The sequence below is a fragment of the Protopterus annectens genome, chromosome 2.part0 (assembly GCF_019279795.1).
Source record: "Protopterus annectens isolate FY-2018-M chromosome 2.part0, PAN1.0, whole genome shotgun sequence".
NCBI lineage: Eukaryota > Metazoa > Chordata > Ceratodontiformes > Protopteridae > Protopterus > Protopterus annectens.
Window position 1 is genome coordinate 997,742,634 of NC_056728.1, and position 23,991 is coordinate 997,766,624.

General features: G+C 41.9%; 1 protein-coding gene across 9 annotated transcripts in view; it reads right to left on the bottom strand.

Annotated features, from left to right (window-relative positions):
* NFIB (nuclear factor I B) overlaps positions 1 to 23,991 on the bottom strand; it is a 923,658-nt gene that overhangs the window by 348,121 nt on the left and 551,546 nt on the right. For 8 of the 9 annotated variants that reach the window (XM_044061245.1, XM_044061251.1, XM_044061249.1 and 5 more), the window contains one exon: positions 2,927 to 2,995. The exons of the other annotated variant lie outside the window; for it this stretch is intronic. In XM_044061245.1, the coding sequence (XP_043917180.1) occupies positions 2,927 to 2,995 (69 nt within the window). The remainder of the gene's footprint in view (positions 1 to 2,926; positions 2,996 to 23,991) is intronic. 9 annotated transcript variants of the gene reach the window in all.

Genomic DNA, 23,991 nt, shown 5'->3' on the forward strand with positions numbered 1-23,991 from the left:
ATGCATTACTGAATCCCTTGAGAAGTCAACTCCCACAAGGAACTACCACACTGACAATATGCCCTCTAAGAATTGACCCAACAGTTTAGGATTTGGGAACTTATCTGGACAGAGACCTAAGTTTTGACCAACACGTGTCTACTGTTGTAAAAAAGTCCTTCTATATTGCACAGCTTATAAATAAAGGGATTGTGTTTAGATCTAGGGATGTCACTGTCCCCCTTTACGCATCCTCATTAAGTCAGCCACTGAATATGAATCCCCCTTTGGCATGTAACTATCTATACACATGCAGCAACTGGAATGTCCACAAAGATACCTTACTAAAAGGATAAAAGGCTTAAACACCATGTCCTACATAGACCGACTCAAAACTTGTCACAATACTAGGTATCCTACAGACTGCTAAGAGGTGATCTGTGTCTGGCATATAAGGCATCCTCCGAACCATTACTGATGGATTTACAGCACAGCAGCAAGTCAAATGGCATCAGAAATACTCAGTCTAGGGATCTAAACCTCTTCTGTAACATAAACAGAATGGTTTGGAGGGACAGATGTATTTTGCAAAGGATACCGCTACTGTAGAACAGACTGCCCATCCACATAAAGCAAAGTTTATCCCTGTGTATTTTCAAGCACAACTTAGATCTATTGATGGGAAACAAAAAATTTACCCCAGGACTGCCCTCTGTGCTACTAATGGACAGAGGTAGTTCCTAAATGCTTTATCCCATGCATGGGTCCCCTCATATTATCTACGGTATGATCCCAGTTATTCTCATCAGGGGTAATATATAATTATCAACCAGTACATGTCTATGGGTCCACTTCTAAATCTCGAAATACTGAAATCTCGAATTTCAGTATTTTGAGACCAGAATGTTGACACCACGCAAAACCAAAACTACAAAACAACGAAACTGAAAATATCGTAAACATGAATAAAATCCAATCCTGCCCCCAAATAAACATAAATAGACCACATAACTCAAAGAAACTAACATTGCCATACGTTTTTGCAGTATGCGGGCTGCCCCCCCCCCCGCTACTTCTATATACCAACTACGAGGTCACACTAACTTAAAAAAAATAAACACAAATGTACTATTACCTGCCCTACACTCCCATTGCAGTCATATTTACACTCACTAATAACACCCACACACACTACACATTTACTAAAATCACCACATACAACACCCACACACATACATTCTAAACTACGTACCCAACCTACCCCTAAAACTCCCCACAGAACTAAAAACAGATTTCTACCCAAAACCCTACAAAATTAAACACCTACCTGAATCTCTGTACATAAACGAACATCGACCGCCATAACACAACACCCTTAAAGAGACAGTTCACAATAACGCACATACCAGACTATACCTAAATTGCATTCTAGAAATTCAGATTCGACAAAGTGCAGTTTCGAAAAACTGCACTTTCGACATTCTGGTCTCAAAATATTAAGATATAAAAGTGGACCCATATACATATATATATATATATATATATATATATATATATATATATATATATATGTACATGCACACACACACACACACACACATACACACGTCTATGTGCACACAGACACACAAACATAAACACACATGTATATATAGCTGTTATGGTATAATGTACTAATATGGTCCTAATAATCCTAATAGTGTCCTAAACAGTCCATACGATACTGCGTAAAATGAAAGGGCTTTAGGTCGGTTCATGTAGGACATGTTGTTTAGGCCTTGGTTGGACTAATGGGACTGAGTAAAAGAAGACATACATACTGCAAATACAGCTGTCTAAATGTTTGCAGTATGTATGTATATGTATGTAAAGGTTCACACTGTATGAGCCGATGCTGAATTTTTACTTAGTTAATGTAATTCTTTTGCATTTGGCTTATAATAACTTAAACTGCACCAACCCATGTCAATGTGGAACTTTTCTCCCCGGACTTTTCTAACTTTTAAAAAGGGATATCATATATGGGGTCTGCATCTTTATGCCTTTTAATGCTAATGAGCTAGCTGTAGTGTTAGCTACAGTGATTCACACATCATGAGGTATACAGCTCATCTAGCAAATTCTCAACATGAATACACATTTCATAGAAATTAGACCTGACATAAGTACTTTTCAAGGAATTGAATAAGGATAAGTTACAATAAAAAGCAAAGAGAAACAAAGAATGTTTTCAACACCACAGATACAATATTTTACTCCTCGTAAGTGTTTCAAAAAATGGAATCCTGAACATTACGACAGAACACCATACTAATTATGTGGAAAAGGGTGTAGCCCGATCCCAGTTTTATGTATAGCTGGTTCTGCTTGTTAACCTAATATGAACACTAATTTGTGGCATGAAATAAAAGTGGTTAGGATCTTATGACATAATTGTAATGTGCAGCATAACCCTTATACATACCCCACAGCCTTTGTTAAAATTGCAGTTGTTGTCTTTCCCAGAGACTTACTTTCTTCCTCATCTAAAGACAACTCTGCAAAGCACATATCTTCAGATTTTCCATCACTGTAATTTTAGACTACAATGGACGAATTTAAACTACATTTTGTGAAATTCCTTACTGAACAAGCTTACTCATTCCAGAGTACTTTGTTACTGGAACATATGGTCATTTGGAGTTCATTCTACTTAATTTCTTTGTTATGTTTCTATATTTTCTTGCCACTTGGGAGGAAATGTTATCAAGGATAAAGGTAGAACTAATCAACAGGAACTTGACATGTGGGGTGTCAGAAAACTAAAGACCCGCTCAGCTTTGCTCCGCTTCCTCTCCTACTTCACAGTACTTTGTTGTAGAGGAAACATCTGAGTGGGAATGGAATTAACAAAACACCTACGGCATGACATAGATTATAAACATAAGTATCAACTACTGTCACTTACTTCGAGATACCCGCACCAGCTCTGACACACTGAAAACTCCTGATTTGACAAAACTCTCTTCAAGATACCCTGAAAAAACAACAAAGAAATATTAAAAGTAAATTAAATATCCCTGTAGAAGAACACACATTGCACCATGGCTATATTTCCATGTTACTTTTTCAAGGGAAAGCTGTAAGTTTTCTATGAAGTACCATTTGTCTTACATTCATCTCTAGACAGGAAATGATACAATTAGCATGCCAACAGTAAAGCAACTTAAATCCTGATGGTGCATTACCTGCATCAAAACCTAGCCTGACAGTTACCTAAAAATCAGTCCTAAGTCCCACGGTCCTCATGAAACAAAATGAGCACTAGAATTTTAGAGATTTGTTCTGTTATAGCACCAAAGGCCCCCACAAAGTACAGTTTTGTACACTTACCATAAATGTAGATGTTCAAGTGTATTCACTGTTGCAGTCATCACATTTGGATTATCTGCTTGCAGTAGCCCTCAGTTGGCCTGATTATCAAAGTTTTGGGTCCTGCATTGGTTGCTGTCTCATCTTCCATGACGTCAGGTAGTCAGGGGTATAAAGCATGCAGCAGATGCCATTACATCAGTTTTTCTTGCCCCAGATGTCAGGTGCCCCCCTAATGGGAAGCAATTAAATATATATACAAGGTTATACCTCCAAACCCAGCCACTGGGGATGCACAAGCCAGTGCATTTCTTTTTGCCGGTCCCAAGCCCGGATAAATGGGGAGGGTTGCATCAGGAAGGGCATCCGGCGTAAAACCTCTGCCAAAAATTACTGATGTGGAGAACTTTTCATAATTACATACCGGATCGGTCGAGGCCCGGGTTAACAACGACCGCCACCAGTACTGTTAGCCAACAGGGTGCTGGCGGAAATTGGGCTACTGTTGGCCAAAGAAGAAGAAGAGGGGGAAGGCATGCCCGAAGGCAGGAAGAGAGGGGGAAGGTTAGGAGTGTAGTACTGAGGGTAGGAACTTTGAATGTTGGCAGTATGACTGGTATATGGAGAGAGCAAGCTGATATGATGGAGAGAAGGAAGGTTGACATATTGTGCATGCAAGAGACCAGATAGAAGGGAAGTAAGGCCAAGTGTATAGGAGGCAGGTTCAAATTGTTCTATCATGGTGTGAATGGCAGAAGAAATGGGGTAGGGGTTATCCTAACGGAACAGTATGCCAAGAGTGTTTTGGAGGTGAAGAGAGTGTCTGATAGAGTGATGTTTATGAAGCTTGAAACTGATGGTGTAATGATGAATTTTGTTAGTGCATATGCTCCACAAGTTGGGTGTGCGATGGATGAGAAAGAAAAATTTTGGAGTGAGTTGGATGAAGTGGTGGTGAGTGTACCCAAGGGTAAGAGACTAGTGATTGGAGCGGCCTTCAATGGGCATGTTGGTGAAGTGAACAGAGGGGATGAGGAAGTGATGGGTAGGTATGGTGTTAAGGAGAGGAATGAAGAAGGTCAGATGATTGTGGATTTTGCGAAAAGGATGGACATGGCTGTGGTGAATACGTATTTTAAGAAGAGGGAGGAGCATAGGGTGATGTACAAGAGTAGAGGAAGATGCACACAGGTGGATTATATCCTATGTAGGAGGGCCAGTCTGAAGGAGATTGGAGACTGTAAAGTGGTGACTGGGGAAAGTGTAGTTAAGCAGCATAGAATGGTGGTCTGCAGGATGATGTTGGTGATCAAGAAGCAGAGGAGGAGTGTGAAAGCAGTGTCAAGAATTAAATGGTGGAAGTTAAAAAAGGGTGATTGTGAGGTGGAGTTCAGGGAAGAGCTAAGACAAGCACTGGGAGGCAATGAAGAGTTACCGAATAGCTGGGTAACTACAGCAGAACTAGTAAAGGAGACTGCTAGAAAGGTGCTTGGTGTGACATCTGGACAGAGGAAGGAGGACAAGGAGACCTGGTGGTGGAATGAGGAAGTACAGGAAAGTATACAGAGGAAGAGGTTGGCGAAGAAGAAGAAGAAGTGGGATTGTCAAAGAGATGAAGCGAGTAGACATGAGTATAAGGCGATGAGGCGCATGGCAAAGAGAGAGGTGGCGAAGGCTAAGGATAAAGCATATAGAGAGTTGTATGAGAGATTGGACACTAAAGAGGGAGAAAAGGACCTGTACCGATTGGCTAGACAGAGGGACAGAGATGGGAAAGATGTGCAGCAGGTAAGGGTGATAAAGGACAGTGAGGGAAACGTACTCACAAGTGAGGAGAGTGTGTTGAGTAGATGGAAAGAGTACTTTGAAGGGCTGATGAATGAAGATAATGAGAGAGAGAGAAGGTTGGATGATGTGGGGATAGTTAATCAGGAAATGAAGCAGATTAGCAAGGAGGAAGTAAGGACAGCTATGAAGAGGATGAAGAATGGAAAGGCTGTTGGCCCAGATGACATACCAGTGGAAGCATGGAGGTGCTTAGGAGAAATGGCAGTGGAATTTTTAATCAGATTGTTTAATGAAATTTTGGAAAGTCAGAGGATGCCTGATGAGTTGAGAAAAAGTGTTTTGGTACCTATCTTTAAGAATAAGAGTGATGTGCAGAGCTGCAGTAACTACAAAGGGATAAAATTGATCAGTCACAGCTTGAAGTTATGGGAAAGAGTAGTGGAAGCTAGGTTAAGAAGAGAGGTGATGATTAGTGATCAGCAGTATGGTTTCATGCCAGGAAAGAGCACTACAGATTCAATATTTGCTCTGACAGTGTTGTTGGAGAAATACAGAGAATGTCAGAAGGAGTTGCATTGTGTCTTTGTGGACTTAGAGAAAGCATATGACAGGGTGCCTAGAGAGGAGTTGTGGTACTGTATGAGGAAGTCGGGAGTGGCAGAGAAGTATGTAAGAGTGGTACAGGATATGTACAAGGGTAGTGTGACATTGGTGAGGACTGCGGTGGGAGTGACAGATACGTTTAAGGTGGAGGTGGGTTTACATCAAGGATCAGCTCTGAGCCCTTTCTTATTTGCAGTGGGGATGGACAGGTTGACAGATGAGATTAGACAGGAGGCCCCATGGACTATGATGTTTGCAGATGACATTGTGATATGTAGCGAGAGTAGGGACCAGGTTGAGGAGACCCTGGAGAGGTGGAGATATGCTTTAGAGAGGTGAGGAATGAAGGTCAGCAGGGCTAAAACAGAATATATGTGTGTAAATGAGAGGGAGGGTAGAGCAATGGTGAGGATGCAGGGAGTAGAGATGGTAAAGGTGGATGAGTTTAAGTACTTGGGATCAACAGTTCAGAGTAATAGTGAGTGTGGAAGAGAGGTGAAGAAGAGAGTATAGGCAGGGTGGAATGGGTGGAGAAGAGTATCAGGAGTGATTTGTGACAGACGGGTATGAATAAGAGTGAAAGGGAAGGTCTACAAGAGGGTAGTGAGACCAGCTATGTTATATGGGTTGGAGACGGTAGCACTGATGAAAAGGCAGGAGTCAGAGCTGGACGTGGCAGAGTTAAAGATGTTAAGATTTGCACTGGGTGTGACTAGGATGGACAGGATTAGGAATCGGTACATTAGAGGGTCAGCTCAGGTTTGACAGTTTGGAGACAAAGCAAGAAAGGTGAGATTGCGTTGGTTTGGACATGTGCTGAGGAGGGATGCTGGGTATATTGGGAAAAGGATGCTAAGGATGGAGCTGCCAGGTAACAGGAAAACAGGAAGGCCTAAGATGAGGTTTATGGATATGGTGAGAGAGGACAGCAGGCGGTTGGTGTGAAAGAGCATGATGCAGAGGACAGGAAGAAATGGAAACAGATGATCCGCTGTGGCGACCCCTAACGGGAACAGCCGAAAGAAGATGATGATGATGATGATGACAAGGTTATACCTCCAACAAAAAAGCAAATACACCAAAAAGCTTTTAAGCATAGTAAAAAGGAATAGAGGTATAGCCAAAAGAAGTCAGGGGGCTGGAGGGAGGGTAACCAGGACTGCAACAGTGAATACACTTGAACATCTACATTTATGGTAAATGTACACATCTGTACTATGTTCTTCGTGTTTCACTGTTGCAGTCATCACATTTGGGTAGATTCCCAAAGCTAAGGATGGGAGGAGGAATTTAGATAGCATTAGGACCAGCTATAAGGCCCTGCAAGACTGCAGTGGCAAAACCAGCTCTGGATTTAGAAAAAAGTGGAAAATGTTAATGCTTGGTGAAAGTATGTACAGAACTCCAGGTAGCAGCTTCTAGGATGTCTCTGGTAGGGACACCTCTGAGAAAGGCTGCAGAGGTAGATGCAGCCCTGGTTGAATGTGGTCTTATCCCCTGTGGGATAGGTTTTCATGGTGCTTATAGCAGAAATGAATGCAATGGCCTATCCATTTAGAAATGGTTTGCTTTGAAATGGCCTTCCCCTCTGCCCCTGCAGCAAATGCCACCAGCAGCTGTTCAGATTTCCTGAGAGGTTTAGTTCTGTCCAAGTAAAATCTAAGTTGTCTGTGCACATCTAAGGAGTGCAGTATGCATTCCCCTTTGTTCTGTGGATTAGAAAAGAAGGTTGGTAAATGAATGGACTGATTAAGAGCCACACTGGATACCACCTTGGGCATGAAGGAGAGATTGGTCCTGAGGGACACCCTGTCCACATAAAAGATGATGAAAGGCTCCACTGCCATAAGGGCCTGTAATGCAGACACCCATTTTGCTGAAGTGATGGCTAAAAGGAAGGCTGTTTTCGAAGAAAGGAATTTCAACTCTGCATTTGCAGCTGGCTAAAAAGGAGGTAGAGTGTGTTTTTCCAATACAAAGTTCAGGTCCCCGGCTGGAATAGGGGCTCTCCTGGGTGGTCTTAAGTTTTTGGTCCCTCTGAGGAACTGTTTGAGCAGTGGATGAGAGAAGAGGGGTGGTTCTGTGTTGTAACGAGCTGAAATGGCTGAGGCATGAATTGTGATGGAGGAGAAGGAAAGGCCCTTGTGAAGCATCTCAGTTAAGTATTGAAGAATCTGAGGTAAGTTGGGCGCTGCTGTGCTCATCCCCTGAGTTTGGTTCCAGGAACAGAATCTTTTCCATTTTTCAGCATACGATTTTCTAGTACTAGGCCTCCATGCCTCCAGAATGACATCCAACACTTGTTTACTGAGGGATGGTAATGGAGAGATCAGGTAATTAGCCAGGCTGCCAGGTTCAGGGTTTGAAGCTCAGGGTGCAGAATCTGGCCCTTCTGCTGGGACAGCAGGGTAGGGGTTTGAGGCAGGTGCCATGGTGTCAGCAGTGACACACTACGCAAGAGGAGGTATCAGTGTTGGCGTGGCCAGTCTGGTGCAATCAGTATCTTCCTTGGTTTGTCCTGTTTGATCTTTAGTAGTACCTTGGAGAGGAGAGGCAGAGGAGGAAAGGCATATACTGATAGATTTTTCCAGTTGAAGGACAGGACATCCACTTTCCCGGCTTGTTTGTGGGGAGTCCTTGTGCAGAATTTGTCCAATTGGTAGTTCTGGGGGGAGACAAACAGGTCTATCTCTGTGCTCCCCCATTTGTTTATCAACATGTTGAATGTCTTTGGTTCCAGTTTCCACTCGTGTGGGTCCATGAGATTTCTGCTTAGATCATCTGTCAGTGTATTTAGCTTTCCTGGCAGGAATTGAGCCAGTAGGTGCACTTGGTAGCTCAAGGCTGTGTGCCACAGAGCCATGGCTAATCTGCAGAGAGGGTATGAGTGGGTACCTCCCTGCTTGTTTATGTACCAAATAACAGTGGTGTTGTCCTTCTTTACCATTAACTGTCCTGGAAGAATGTGGTCCTTGAAGGCTGTCAGAGCATTCTGTACAGCTAACATTTCTTTTTGATTGATATACAGGTGCATTTGATTTGGGTTCCATTTGCCCTGAATGCACCTCCCTGCCAAGCGAGCCCCCCTCCCATGCAAAGTCTGATGCATCTGTTGTTAGGGTTTGGGTGGCAGGGGGTAGAGTGAATGGCAGTCCCTTGTTTTGGTGGCAGGCCTCTGCCCACCAAAGGAACTCTAACTGTAGGCAAGGTATGATAGGAATCATTGCTTCTAGATCCTGAGAATGTTGACACCATAGGCTTTTTAGATACCATTGTAGTTTCCTCATATGCAGTCTTGCATATGGAATTAGTAGAATGCAGGAGGCCATGAACCCCAAGGCTTGCAGTATTTGTCTTGCAGATAGCAGGGTCTTTGTGGCTATTACTTTGAAGTAAGCTGTCAAATGAACTTGTTTCTCTGGCGTGAGGAAAGCCATCTGGGAAGTTGAGTTCAAGCTTGCTCCCAGGAATACAATTTGTTGGCAGGGTACCAGATGTGATTTCTTTTCGTTTCTGGTGTACCCCAGAGAAGTTAGCACTTTCTGTACAAACGCCAGATGATTCAATAGTATGTCCTGGCTTTCTGCCTGAATTATACAATCGTCCAGGTATGGGTATATTTGAATATTTCTTTGCTTGCAAAATGCAATGACTGGAGCTAGGCACTTTGTGAATACCCTGGGTGCAGTAGATAAGCCAAAGGGCAGTGCAGAGAACTGATAGTGCATGAAGTCTGCTCTGAAGCGTAGGTATCTTCTGCAGGATTCCCTTATTGGGATGTGCAGGTAGGCTTCCTTTAAATCCAGTGTTGCCAACCAGGCATCCTTGCCTAGCATAGGAAGCAACTGGTGAAGAGTTAGCATCTTTAATTTTGGGATCACCAAAAAAGTGTTTAAGATAGAGAGATCCAGGATAGGACGCCCGGAGTGGTCTTTTCTGGGCACCAGAAAAAGTCTTGAGTAGAAACCTTGTCCCCTTTCCTCTTCTTGGACAGTTTGAATAGCCCTTATACTTAAGAGACAGAGAACTTGCTTTTGAGCTTCTGCCCACTGATTTAGGGGTAGATCTGGCCAACCGTTTGGGGTTGGTAAAGTGTGGAAGTGGAATCTGTATCCTTGGGAAACTATATTTAAAACCAATTTTTCCTGGGTAATGAGTTCCCAGTTTTTTACCTGCAGAGCAATCTTTCCCCCTAAAGGAGCAGTCAGTTGAGAAGGGCTTGGAAGTTTTAAAGTTAAGTCAATGAGACAGTTTACCGTAAGGGGGGGGGTCTTACTACTCCCTGCTTTGGAAGTGGGAGCCCCCCATTGCTTAGTCCTGTGCGTATCTTGCAACTGACGCCGGAGTGTTCTGCTGATTCTGGGTTTGGACTGAGAAGGCCTGGAGGAGGCAGGAAAGGACCAGTTCTTAGAAGGCCAATGCCTACTAAATCTTGGAGGCTGCACTTGCAGGAAATCTTTAACAGTTTGCATAGATTTAACTTTTTCCTCCATCTTTTTAAGTACTTCTCCTGCTTGGTTGCCAAACAGGCAGTCCTGATTTAAAGCAGCATCAAACAATTTAGCTTTAACATGATCTGGCAAAGATTGCTCCTTAAGCCAAGCATGCCTTCTAAGTACAGACCCAGTAACAGCAGCCCTGCAAGATCCTCTAGTGAGTCAAAACCACATTGCAAAGTATGTTTTCCAACTTGTTCAGCAGAATGCATTAAATCCTGTAAATCCTTATTTTCAGCACAGTCAGGAATCAACATCATTTTCTGTTTAAGCAATCCAATAATATGCTGCTGATACTTTAACATATGAAACTGGCAATTTAAGTCCCTAATGGCCAAGGTTGCAGAAGTGTATACCTTCTTACCCCATCTATCCAGAGCCCTGGAATCTCTATCAGAGGGGGTAGGATTTTTGGCAGTAGTAGCCTTTATGCCCTCGGGTCCCTGTGAAATGGTCTCAGGATCCGCAACAGGAATTTTAAAGAGGAACTTGTGAGAGTCAGGAACCCTGTAATATCTGGTGTTCTTGGAGCAGGAGGTAAGGAGTCAGGGGCCAAGCTAGACTTTGCAAAGGCATCATCAACAATGTCCAGTACAGGGGGGATAGCTAAAGGCCTGTTGGGGCAGGAGTAAGAAATCCCTAAGCCTCTTTTTAGAATCAGAGTAATCCTGGCTTTCCCAGCAAAAATGCTCCCTAAGAGTATGCAAGGTTTCACCAAAAGAGAAGTCCTCTGGAGGGGAAGCAGAGAGAACAGAGTCCTCTGCATCAGAATCCTCATAGATAGATAAGGGTAAATCTTGGTCATCAGAAGAAACAGAAATTTCAGAATCCTGATCAGAAGAATCATAGCCAAATTCAGTCCTAGGTCTCCTAAAGGGGGAAGGATGGCTTCCCCTGATTAAAGTAATAAGGTCTTCAGCCATTCTTAGCATTTGTTTTTTAGGCATAGAGGCCTGACCATGTGGTCTGGGTGTCGGTTTTCTAGGCATGGATCGAGTTTTAGGCCTTGAAGAAGAAGATGGTGTTGGTTTAATATGCAAATCAGTAGGCCTGAATACACCCTCAGAAGCCGGTGCCTGCACAGCGTCTCTGGACCCATCCAAGGTAGAGACACCCGCAGGTTCCACAGGTGAAGTATCTCGTGGCATACCGGACTCCAAATGGGTCTCAGTAGAGGCCTGTGAATCTGAAGTAGCGGGTATCCGGGGCTGTGAAAGTGCCTCATAGAGTACCGGCGAACTGGCGACTAGCTTAGCAGAAGCATCGTTGGCAGCTTTGGATGTAGGCGGCCCGTCTCTGTCTTTATCTTTGCATTTTTTCAGAATGTCGATAGTCGGGTGGCTTACCAAAGCCATATCTGGATAATTGAACAGAGTACCAAAATATTTAGAAGTGTAAATATACCGACGACAAATAGTTAATTGTTTAAATAAGGCACAAAACCGACAGCGAGGTACGTTGTGGTCAGGGCTTAGGCAAGGAATACAGTACGAATGAAAATCTTTATGAGGTATTTGCTTTCCACAAGAAAGACAATTATTGACTTTTACTGACATCGGTTTAGAGCAAGAAAAAGTTTCCCCAACGGGGAACTTTGCTTTAGTTGATGACTTCGGTTCTGAAACTCGAAAACAAAAATTTCAGGAGTCGGCCGACCGGCACTTGTGAACTGCTTCTGCTTCGGGCACCACACGGCAAGAAAGACTGATGTAATGGTGTCGGCTGCATGCTTTATACCCCTGACTACCTGATATCATGGAAAATGAGACAACAACTGACGCAGGACCCAAGACTTTGATAATCAGGCCGACTGAGGGCTACTGCAACCAGATAACCCAAATGTGATGACTGCAACAGTGAAACACGAAGAACATCTGCAATCACTTCAAATCATCCTAAATCATAAACTGAACAAAGAAAACATTCCAGATCTCTACTTCACCTCATCAAATTGCCCCTGTTACATGCTTTCAAGCTGGATTCTGAATCCAGCTTAGAGCTCACGCATCTATGACAGAAGAAACCTGCTAGAGGATCCCCCTTTTTAAACATGGTTACTACAAAGTCCCAAACCCACATATAATATATTTGATAAAAAGAATCACTGCCTGGCATGCTTTGTTAAAATAAGCACCACACAGATGTGTAGGGTAGAGTTAAGTCGTTTAGTGCTAAAGGAAGTAGTCATCCATCCTTGTATAAATATCAGAAAAGGCACAAGATGAGAACTAGATCATAAATGTCACTGTTGCTATGCCACTGATGATCAGTCGTTCACAGCTATCACTACAGGGAATGCTAACAAAAAACTTTACAGTCACAGACTTCATGCCAATCGGTTCACAGGTGTGTACTAGGCTAATGGCCCTGGAGCCTTTACAAACCTAGCCCATAGGATTAAACTGACATCGTGCCACCCGACCTTAGTTCTCAGTGCCTCTGTCGAGTAGGGCCAATGGAGTGATCCCCAGGGTGAATTTTCTATTTCCCATCCACTCATCAAGGTTTCTCTTGAAGCGGGCCGTTGAGGTGCTCTGTCTGACATGTATGAGAAGTCTATTCCATAGCAAGGGCAGTCTCTGGGTTATGAACCTGTTCCCCCCAGCATGTTCTGTTGATTGTGGTAATGAGGCTGAGGTCAATGGAGCATGTGGTGCAGAGGGATTGGGATTTCTTTAGATGTAGCACTTCTAACAGAGCTGGATCAGACATGACTTTGTATGTCAAGCAGAGATCGCCTCTAAGGAGGCGATATGAGACAGAGAATAGTTGGAGTTTTCTTGAATCTGTCCATATAAGACAAGTGTTTAAGGCCTAGGATCCTCTTTGTGAGGTACTTCTGTGGCCTCTCCAGTTGTTGCAGCTGTCTAGTGAGGTACATGTCAAATGGGGCATTGTACACTAATGAGGGAAGAGTACAGGGAGATGATGACCTCTTTCTTCCTGGATGCAAAACCCTTAATAATGAGATGTGCCACATAGAAGGATGTTATGACCACAGTGGCAATGTTGTGGTCAAAAGAGAGGCTGCTGTCAACCTGTGTTCCCAGAGCTCTTATAACACCTTCTGTGTTCAGTGGACTACCATCGATGTGGCAATTCATGGGAACTGGGTTTTTCCCAAAGGGGATGACAACACATTTTTTTGGCATTGAGCTTAAGGCCATGGTTCTGACACCAGTCGTTGGTCTCAGTGAGGCTTTTCTGTACCATGTCAACATCACTCGGGGAGTTAATAATATCTCCCAACTTGCAATCGTCTACAAACCTCGTCAGCCAGAGACCCTTTGTGTTGGCCTGGACTTCACAGAAGTAGATACCAAACAGGACAGGACCCAGGATCAAACCCTGTGGGACTCCACTCGTGACTGGTCATCAATCTGACTTGGAGTCCACTACTTTCACACTGTGGGTTCTGTGAGCCAGTTTGCAACCCACCTAGTGATATAGGGGTTGATGCCTGGCTTAGTGAGTTTTTCTATGATTCCTGAATGGGGAATGGTATCAATGCCTTGGCCAGGTCAAGACAGGCTGTATGAACCATCTTGCCTTCATCCACAGCTCTGGTGACTGACTCAAAGAAGTCGACCAAGTTGAGCAGGCATGATCTTCCCTTCACAAAACCAAACTGTGTGGGATCCATATTTTGGAGATTCCCTATATCCTTGTTTATTAGCTCCATGATTATGCGTTCCATAGTTTTGCATATCAGACTTGTCAGGCTAATGGGGTGATAGTTCCCAGGGTCTGTAGTCACTCCTCCTTTGTGGAGAGGGATGACTGTACGTCATTCAGTATGGACAAAACCTGAGGTGAGGCTGTGATTGAACAGGGCACACAGGTGAGGTGCCAGTTCACTTTGTAGATCATGTAGAACATAGCCAGGGATATTGTCAGGTCCCATGGAAGCTGTATTCTTGGCCTTGGACAGTGCTGTTTTAACCTGTGCAGCAGTAATACTGGGTGCCTGGCAATCTATAGGTATTGTGATTGGTCGGGGGGGGGGGGGTAAAGTTGGCACTGAATCTGTCGGCCACTATATTGGCAATATCTGTTGGCTCGGTATAGGAGGTACCATTGTGCAGCAGCTCAGTGCAAATCTGGGTGTTGCCATAGAGATTCTTTACATAACTATAGAAGGCCTTGTGGTTGTCTTTACTATCTGCTGCAATTCTGTTTTCATAGCTAGCTTTACAGGATTTGATGAAGGATCTCAACTTTTTGTTGAGGCTGCTAAGGCAGTTTTTCCAGTCTTGGGACTTCACTTTATTCCGCATAAGTTTCCTCCTTCTGTTGTAGAGTTTGTTTATGGCGGGGGACCACCAGACTGGCTTCCTTTTTTTGGAGGAGAGCGTCTTGGTTCTATTGGGTATGGTGAGATCCATGCATTTGTGTATGTGTTTGTACAGTGCATTGGTGTATGATTCGTCGGTCATGCAACTATTCTCCATTTGCATGGGTGCCATGAAGTTAGCCACCTCTATTTTTAGGAGCCCAAAGTTAGCTTTGGAGAAGTTTTTCATGGTGGTTACCTTTGCGGGGTATGGATTTCCAGGATGATGAGTTTGTGGTCGGATCTAACCAGGGAGGAGTTAACTACTGGTGTAGAGCAATGGTCACCCATGTTAGTAATGACCAGGTCAAGGATGTTGCTACCTCTACTAGGGGTAAGAGCGAGCTGGTCCAGGGCATTAGAATTAATGAATTCCAGGAAACGTTGGGCAAGTGTATTGGTACATGAGTAGTTTTCCCAGTTAATGGAGGAGTAGTTGAAGTCGCCCAGTATGAGAGTGTTAGGTTGGACCCTAATATTCTCCAATGTGCTTAGGAATGTGGAGTGTGAATCTTGAGAAATTGTTGGGGACCTATAGCAGGCTACGACCTGAATCACTGTCTTACCCAATGTTAGCTGCACCTGAAGAATCTCTGATGCGTTGTGTTGGGCTACCAGTCTGGAGGTGTGCGCATCCTTTATGAATATGGAAACACCACTGCCTTTGGAGCTTCGGTCCAAGTTCTGGGGCCAAAAGGTGTGGAATGAGTTATAGCATGGTAGAACAGGGGTGCTTCCTGCTACCTTGAACCAGATCTCGGTTACAGCACAAATGTCGATGTTCTCCATTTTAAGGAGTGCTTCGAGTGAGTGCATTTTCAGATTTAGACTTCTAGCGTTGAGTAGCATGACCCTCATATTGCATTTCTTTGTAGCTGTTATGGTAGTAATTTGGTCTTTGGAACCCCACCTAAAAAAGGCACTACAGGGGTGGCAAGAGCCTTGCCCAGTATCAGGAAGCCCAGGGGTGACAGATGCAGGCCATCTCTGGCAAAGCATCAAGGTCTGTTAATCATGTCATCCCAGGCAGACAGATACTGGATCCCCTTAGAATCTCACCAAAAACTTAGCCAATTGTTGAAATCAATCATTTTCTGCTTGTAGTGTGGTATAATTCTTTGTGATGGAGTTGCAGACTTTCAGTGTTTGCAGTAGGTATAGAGACCTGTACTAAAACTTGAGTTAGCTACACTTTATGCAGCACTTTCACTAAGCAGTGGACACAAAAGGGCATGCCCATTTCACCTGGAAGTTAGCATCAGAACTGAGTGCTTCTAGGAAGAACCTGATTTAAAGGACATGGGCATATGAAGTCACAGATGACAGTCTTATGCAACACATGTCATTTATTCATCTGAAAATTCATCACCCACTCCTTCGGCTCATTCAACAACACCATCCATTAAGAAATTTAAGTTAATCTCACAAGCTTATCAAAACTAACAGAAGCTACAAGTCATACGATGACAAATTATTCAAGATTTAATTTGGACAGATTCTGGAATAGATTCCTTAACACTATTACAAACTGTTATTTCTACTCACCACATACTACATGTATTTTATCATGAGCTGATATGACACTTACAGTCCCTGAGTAAATATTTCTATATGAACCAACCTACAGGTGGATGAAAATAGAATTCTTGAGCATCATTTGCCTAAAATTCAACCCAACAAGGATCGGAGCTCCTCCATATGATATCAGTGTCTATGAGTTGTGCCAGCAGTGATGCTCTTTTTGTGGAAATTTCACCCTTCTTCAAGTAGGTAATATATAGGTTCAGGGGGTGCAGTGTGGCTTTCCCCCTGTAGAAAACAGTAAAAAAGGTATTCTTTTTGGGGGTAGGGTAATGCGGTTTGGTAATTCAATCCTTGGTGGGTTGAACTTCATCCAGCCATAGTGGACATATCACTGAACACACACACAAACACACACACACACACACACACACACACACACACACACACACACACACACACACACCTAATCATTCATAAGTAATTAATATTAATTGATATTGATCTACATAGCATTTGCATGTTTGATTTTTATTTGCGTTATTCTTACTTACATTGCCTGAATTTCTACCCCACATTACTCGCATGTTGTACCATTCTGACTGTATGCTAAGGCTAGAGTTTCTTTCGTTGGGCATCCACTGAAAAAAGGGCATCAACCCAGTGGACATCCCAGTGATCAAAACAAATAAAATCTTGACTGCCTGCTTTAGGTGATACCACATTATGCAATGTGTTGATGCAGTCATAGATTCTTTGACAATGGATAGAATCCTTTAACTGAAATCTAAAAGTGGTCCAGATATGTGGTTCTGTATATTTAATGGTATTGAACTCCATAAGGAGGAACTGATACAGTGACTGCTTTTATTATTACAGGTTGCAATTTAACTTTAGATAAATGTATTCTCACCTAATTTCATCATATTAGTCTTTGATTGTAAAGTATGAATCAAGGCTAGATGTGTAGCAGGTCTGTAGACAGACAAACTCGGAGAAAAAAATTACAACTTTTTTTTATATGACATACCATCTTTCATATATTTTCAAGAATGTAATGCATTTTGAATATGCCATCTCATTAATATCTATAATTACTTCAGGGCCTGCAACTACAGAAACACAGAAACCAGTTACACTATCAGCCATTCCTTAAAAAGGGTCCAGGAGCCTGCCTCTGTGGCCCATACTTAATTAGCAGCTTGGGAAGCTGTCAGAGCCATTTGGAGTGGGCAAGAGATGCATGACTTACATTGATTCACTCACCCAGGAGTGAGGGTTGTAGAGGCTCCTTCCCCTGTGATAACCTGGTACTCCAGGGCAGTGGTGCAAAACAGTGTCCATGAGAGCAAGCTATGGCAGAGGAGACTACCCCAACGCCTGTAATGGTAGGACTCAAAGAGGTATGTCAAAGAATGGGCCTGCTTTTGTAACGGGGATGTACGGTGTCCCCCGTGGTGATGGGAAAGCTCATGTCACCATCAGAGGACAAGGTTAGGACTGCATAACAAAAAATACCCCAATGGCTGCTAGAAAGATGGCTCACTGATCAACTCTCACCTCAAGGACAGCATAAGCCAGGATCCACTCTCGTCTTGTGAAAAAGAAATGCGCCAATGGATCTCAGAAAACTGATGGTCAGTAGGTAGTACAACACCTAAAACAATATAAAAAAAAAAAAGAGAGGCTTCACTAGGAGGCAAGTGTCTAGGTAGTGGAACACTCATTCTCTTGCACAGCCTCTGCCATCATGGCCACCACTTTGGTAAATACACTGAGTGCAGATAAAAAGTCAGACTGCAGCACATGACTGAAGGGAGTGTCTATCCAGAACAAACCAAAATAAAATAATGCCCTTTATAGACTCCACACACTGATACACCAACCAAAAACTCCATTATGGAATCCTGAAACAGAAGAAGTTTGAGACGCCCTTTGAGAGTCACTATACCAGATACACTTAAAAAAGCTGCTGATGTTAAAGACTGGAAAAGTCTCTTGCCCCTTTCAAGACAAAGAAAATGTAAGAATCAAACCATAAGCCTCATTCTAAAGGTGAGACCATATCTACAGCCCCCCTGGAGGAGCAGGGGCTAGGCCTATCTCAAGCATGCTGCAGAGAAGGCTTGGTCACTGAGGGGAGCTCTTTCTAACTTTAAAATGTAGCTGTTTATATCTAAGTCCTCCACAGCAGTTCTGTAAAACTGGGGTTAACCTGCTGAATCCCTCAACTCCCTCTAATTGCTGGCTCACTGGAGTTGCCCCGAGCGTGACTGAAAAACAGCAGTTCAGACAGGCTGGCAGGACTTCCTGATGCCTTAAGACCTTCTTCATTTTGTGTGTGTGGGGGGTGGGGGCAGCTTTGAATCATCCATTTCATGGATTCTCCTCTTCCATGTCATTTTTGCAGCCTGTAGGCATTCAAATACACTCACTCTGTTTCTGTTTCTTAAATGGCAGAAACACTCTACAGGCAGCTTGCTGAGTGGAATGAAATCTTCAGTAAGCTTCCCAAGTCCAACACCTGCATGATCTCTTTGGCCCAGCATAGCTTTCAGAGAGTATAATATTTGTCCATCTTACTACACAATAAGGAGTCTGTAAAGCTTTTTACATATTTTTTTCCTCTGTTACACTGGGGATGAGACCACCTCATTTATCTTACCTATGCAAACTGTATTCCTTCATAATGCATTAGGTACTAGAGAAGGTCTCAGTCCTCCCTTTTGCTAGGCCAAAGGATATGTGGTTAAGATTCTTACTACCAGTGACCTCCATGTGTCCTGCTATAATTATGAGTATGGTGGCACTGTGGCTAATGATGCAGAATATTGAATATGCCTGTACTGGATGGGACTGGATGGTATCATGTTCTTTCTTTAAGCCTTAACTCAAGAAGGGCATCCTGAATCCCATCTTCTGTTATGGGGGAGGTTATCTTTTGTAGGCCTCCCATGAATTTTGAAGAGGGCTACCAAGACAGGAAACAGGTTTTGACCATTGCAGAAGGTTTTTAAGACTCTCCACCCTCTGAACTTTGATGTTTTTTTTTTTCAGGCCAGCCCTTTTTCCAAGGAAGAACCTCCTGCAGCTTTGATTTTTGGCTCCCTAAATTTGAGAAAACATTGGACTTTCTTCACATGAAGTCTGGCACCTTGCAGGCTGAACCGAACATGTATCCCAGGGTTTTTAGAAATATTCTGGTTGATAGTGAGTTCCTTTCATGATAAGAAAAACAAAAATCCCAACCTCAGTTGATCACTACCCTACAGAATGCAAACTGTGCAGGATATTGCAGGAGATGATCCAAGTAAGTCAGGTAACCATCATATTCTTCCTCTGAAAAAGAGAAAACATTGTGTGTGTGGGCAGACTTTTCTATGTTGGACTATGGCAGAAAGCAAAAGATGTAGGTTTAACCTCTGAAAAGAGGAGCATCTTTCAAAATTCATTCAAATCACTTGTGTGATTTTTTTTTTTGTGATCAGAAAACAGGTGATAAAAGCAAATCAATGCATGATCCTCAGATCACTGATCATCTGTCACGTTGACACTGATATGGAGAGGGGGGGTGTGACAGAGAGGGGGTGAGAGTGACAGCCAGCATAAAAATGGGCAACTGCAATATTACATCAGGCTGATGGACATTACCAAAACAGCTAGAAAAATTGGAAAGGGCATTCTGAAACAAAACATGGAATCAACACTACAAGGGCAATCGGAGGGTTTTTGAGGGAGAAGATTTTTTTCTGCAATCTGAAAGGTTTCCATTAATTGTGATTTCTTTATCAGGGAACAATACACCCCACACCAGCTACTAACCCTAGACTGAAAATATGAGTACTAAGCAGATGAGGGGCTATAGAGCAGGTCTTCATTTTCAATGTTTATATGGGCAAACTTGAATTCTAGCATTTAATGATGGATCTAAAATCAGAAGGTATGGAATAATTCAAGGCATGTTCCTTTGAAGCCTGTGTAGATCCACACACTTTCAGTACAAATAAATGCTGAAAGGTACCGGATCCCACCAGGAAATGTATGACAACTGGATAAAAACTACTTCTGATGAAGTCCACATTGCTGTGGATGAAAGCGCTAAATCATTTTTGTCTTTGTTAATATTAAAATATAGTGGTTTTCAACCAGTTGTCGTACATTTCCTGGTGGGATCCAGTACCTTTCAGCGTTTACTTGTACTGATTTTACTTGGTTGGGTTGTTTAAACTCTGCTTTGTGGATTTATCCATACATTTTCAGTTTTTTGGGGTTTTGAAGAAGCTATCCTGTGCTCAATTTGTTTCACATCATGAAATACATTGACAGGAAAAAAAATATACAGAGTACTAGCAACTTCTCACATACTAAACAATCTGTTGCCAACTCTTTCTACAGTGAGTTTTATTTATTACTCCCCTCATGAGAAATGTGTGTATCACTGTATTTTATAAGATTACAAATTAACATGCATACACATACACACCATATTACTGTAACTCCCGTATCACTGATACTTTCTACTGCTTAGTGATGTTACTACATTTATATGGATTATTTCTTGATCCAGTGATGTTCTGTAATATGCACCAGTGACACTTAGAATTTAATACACTTGATATCTTTGAGTGATAGATGACATAAATAAATGTATTTATATTTATCCAGGTAGTACACTGATCTCAATGGACCATTTGCAGGCATAGCCCTGGTGAACAGGATCATACAAGAAATGAACAAAACATATTTACAGATACAAGAACAAAACATATTTACAGATACATGAACAACACATATTTACAGATACAAGAACAAGACATATTTACAGATACAAGAACAACACATATTTACAGATACAAGGACATGCTATAAAGCATATACATATTTACAGATGCAAAAATATGCTACAACATTTAGTTCAAGATGCAGTTTACAAAGTCAAAACATGGATGGAAAAATGGAATTATGCTTAGCAGAGCTAAAGGGATAGCAGCATATCATTATAAAGAGTTTGAAGACATTTGAAAAGGCAAGTTAGAATAGTTGCAGGAAAAGATACCACTGAAAGAATGGAAAAAGAGACATGCACAGGGAAGAGAAGTAGAAAAGAAGCGTGGGAGATGCAAACAGGGGAGGTAGAATGAATGAGAGGCAGTTCATGAGGGATGACAAGATGGGATAAGGAAGGATGAAATAAGGATAAAGGGGTGTAAGAGAGTTGCAGGGTTCATGTAACATGACCTGTGTGAGTGCAACTGTTCCTTGAGCTGTTGTCTCAAGTCCAAGAACATCTGGACAATTCTGACTGAGAGTGGAATGGAGTCCCATAGTCTAGGTTCTAGGAAGGGGAATGCACAGTCACTGCAATGAAGTTTTAGTTTTTGTAGTTAGAAATTGAGAGATACTCCCGAGAATATATGTGTGGATTTTGGTGAAATGTTTATGAGTGAGAGGGGAGTATGTTGCAAGAGAAAGGGATATGTGAATTAGTGATCCTAGTAGGAGGTTGGTTCTCCAACGTACAGGTAGCCACTTAGCTTTGGTGAGAATTAGGCAGCAGTATTCATTAATGGGGGAGTTAGTAACGAATTGGCAGATTTTATTGGAGATGGTTTATAAAGTTATGCAATTTTTCTTTGAGACTGCAGTTATTATGGATTAATTTAATAATATGGCTATTAATTTTAATGAATTTTTTTTTGTACACTGTCCTTTCTTTAAAGCTTGTTTACATGTTGTTATATTGTATATATACTATTTCTTGGAGCTCTTTTCCTTGGGCCTGTGCTGAAGATGGACAATATAATCCAGTCAGACTTTCCCAGCAAACAAAAGCAAATAAAATAAAAACCACAAAAACTAGAAATATGTAACAGTAATATTTACTAAAAGCCTGTAAACTCTTTGCTCACCTGGCTAAATTTCTTATTTAATGTTGCAAAATCAGAACAGGAATCAATATTGTATACTGCTTCCCCATAAAAAAAGTTAAATACATCTGGCAAATCAAATGACCATAAGAGATAAATGCATGTCATTTACTTTTAAGGCAGATACATTTTCAGAACTATCAATCTATGCCAGGCATTACTCAAACTAGTGAAACTAAGCAACCCAACAATTTAATTCATGCAGCAAAAAAGAACTGAGAATGCCATTTGGTATGTGTATTTTTATAAATGGAAATAGCCTCTAATGGTCAACACAAATGATTACAAGCATATGCAAAGAGGGACATCTGACTCCTGGAATTACCAGACTGGAAGACGTCTGTCTGCAGCTTACTTCCAAATCACATATATAGGGTTTCCTTCCCTGATGATCCTTATGATGATAATGTATAAAAAACGTGCTCTCTGTCAACTGAAAACAAAAATGCAGCCATCTTCTGAGACAAAAAATGTTTTATAGGGAGCACACACTCACAGTATAAAGCACTCAACCTTATCACATCCCTGCTTGGTCCAATACTTCAGAATAATGTCCTCCTAGTTGGGCATGATTGCTTTTTTGCTAACCTGTAAGTATATCAATCACAAATGACTATTTCCTGAAGGACAAGGGACACAAAATCGTGAGCAAATCATAGGAATACATGGAAGACTTTTGCGTGAAGTTTATGTACAGTGTATTTGACATTAATTCAATACAGGATAACAATGCTACATAAATTCTTTTGTGGGGTTCTTGCAACTGTAACAACAACATTCAAACCTAACCTGCTACTCCTACCATTTCCTGCAGAAATGCAGTAAAACAAGAGCAAGTAACTAACCCCCGACCACAGCAGCAGTGACTGACCCTCTACCATGCAAAATCATATCTGTGCTCATTTTTAACCAACACAACAGATATTCCAACAACAGGGTGAAAACTACCCTTTTTCATTATGAAAAAAAAGTGTCCAAATGCAATGGAATGTCACTTCTACACCACAGAGGGGTTATTTATATTGAATTACTGCCCTGATGTACTTCTCAATGGCAAGCTTTATAATTTTCTTTAATAAGGTGTTTTCTTTTGTTGGTTTCCTACAAAACTCTCCATTATGTGATGTCAAAAGAATGAAAAAAAGTAAAACTGAATCCATGACCCAGCAATTCCTGTCTCATTATTTAAATTCCAGGTGAAAAATAATCTGACCTTGTAAACAATCATGTGCCACTCCGGTCACGTTAATACCACACATCTGTAGTATAATGATATGCTATCAAACTCCTCAGGATTTATTTTTTCATGCATGTATGTATATCGACACTCCTACACTTTTTACAACAACCTGTATAACAGTACATCTTAGGCAAGGCAGAACTGGCCTTTTGTACAACCTCTGTTTCAATTACCAGCACACCTCTATCAAGTTCAGATTTTAGAACATGCTCCAATGAAGCTGTGTTAATTTCTGTCATCTGTAACATAGATTTAAAAATGTATGCAATTAAGAAAAATAAAAAACAGGAAGTTGTACCACAAAATCTTTGTATATGCTGTACTCAGTGGATGCCCTGCATTCCTGACTACAGCTTCAATACAACATTGTAAGACAAGTGGCACAAGAAAGATGCAGATGAAATCCATAGACTCATACCAACATCCTCAGGAGTTACCCCTGAATTAACCACGCCTCAGAAATGTTTACCTACACAAAGATGAGAAGCAGAGCGATGCAGACCTTGTTTGCTGAGCTGCAAGCAAGCTGTCTGATCTTCTTGAAGATAACTGCTACCAGTGTTTGAATGCAATCCTTACTGACCGATACTTTATTTCAATCCAAAACCTAGGCGCAGTTATTAAGTATGGCCCTTTTCACCAGCACTACAACAACCAACAGTAGTTCATGTATACTATAAGCCAAAAAATGTGGCAGCTGCACTTAAATGTGGAACAGTTATATGAATACTGATGGGGACGAAGTCAACAGCC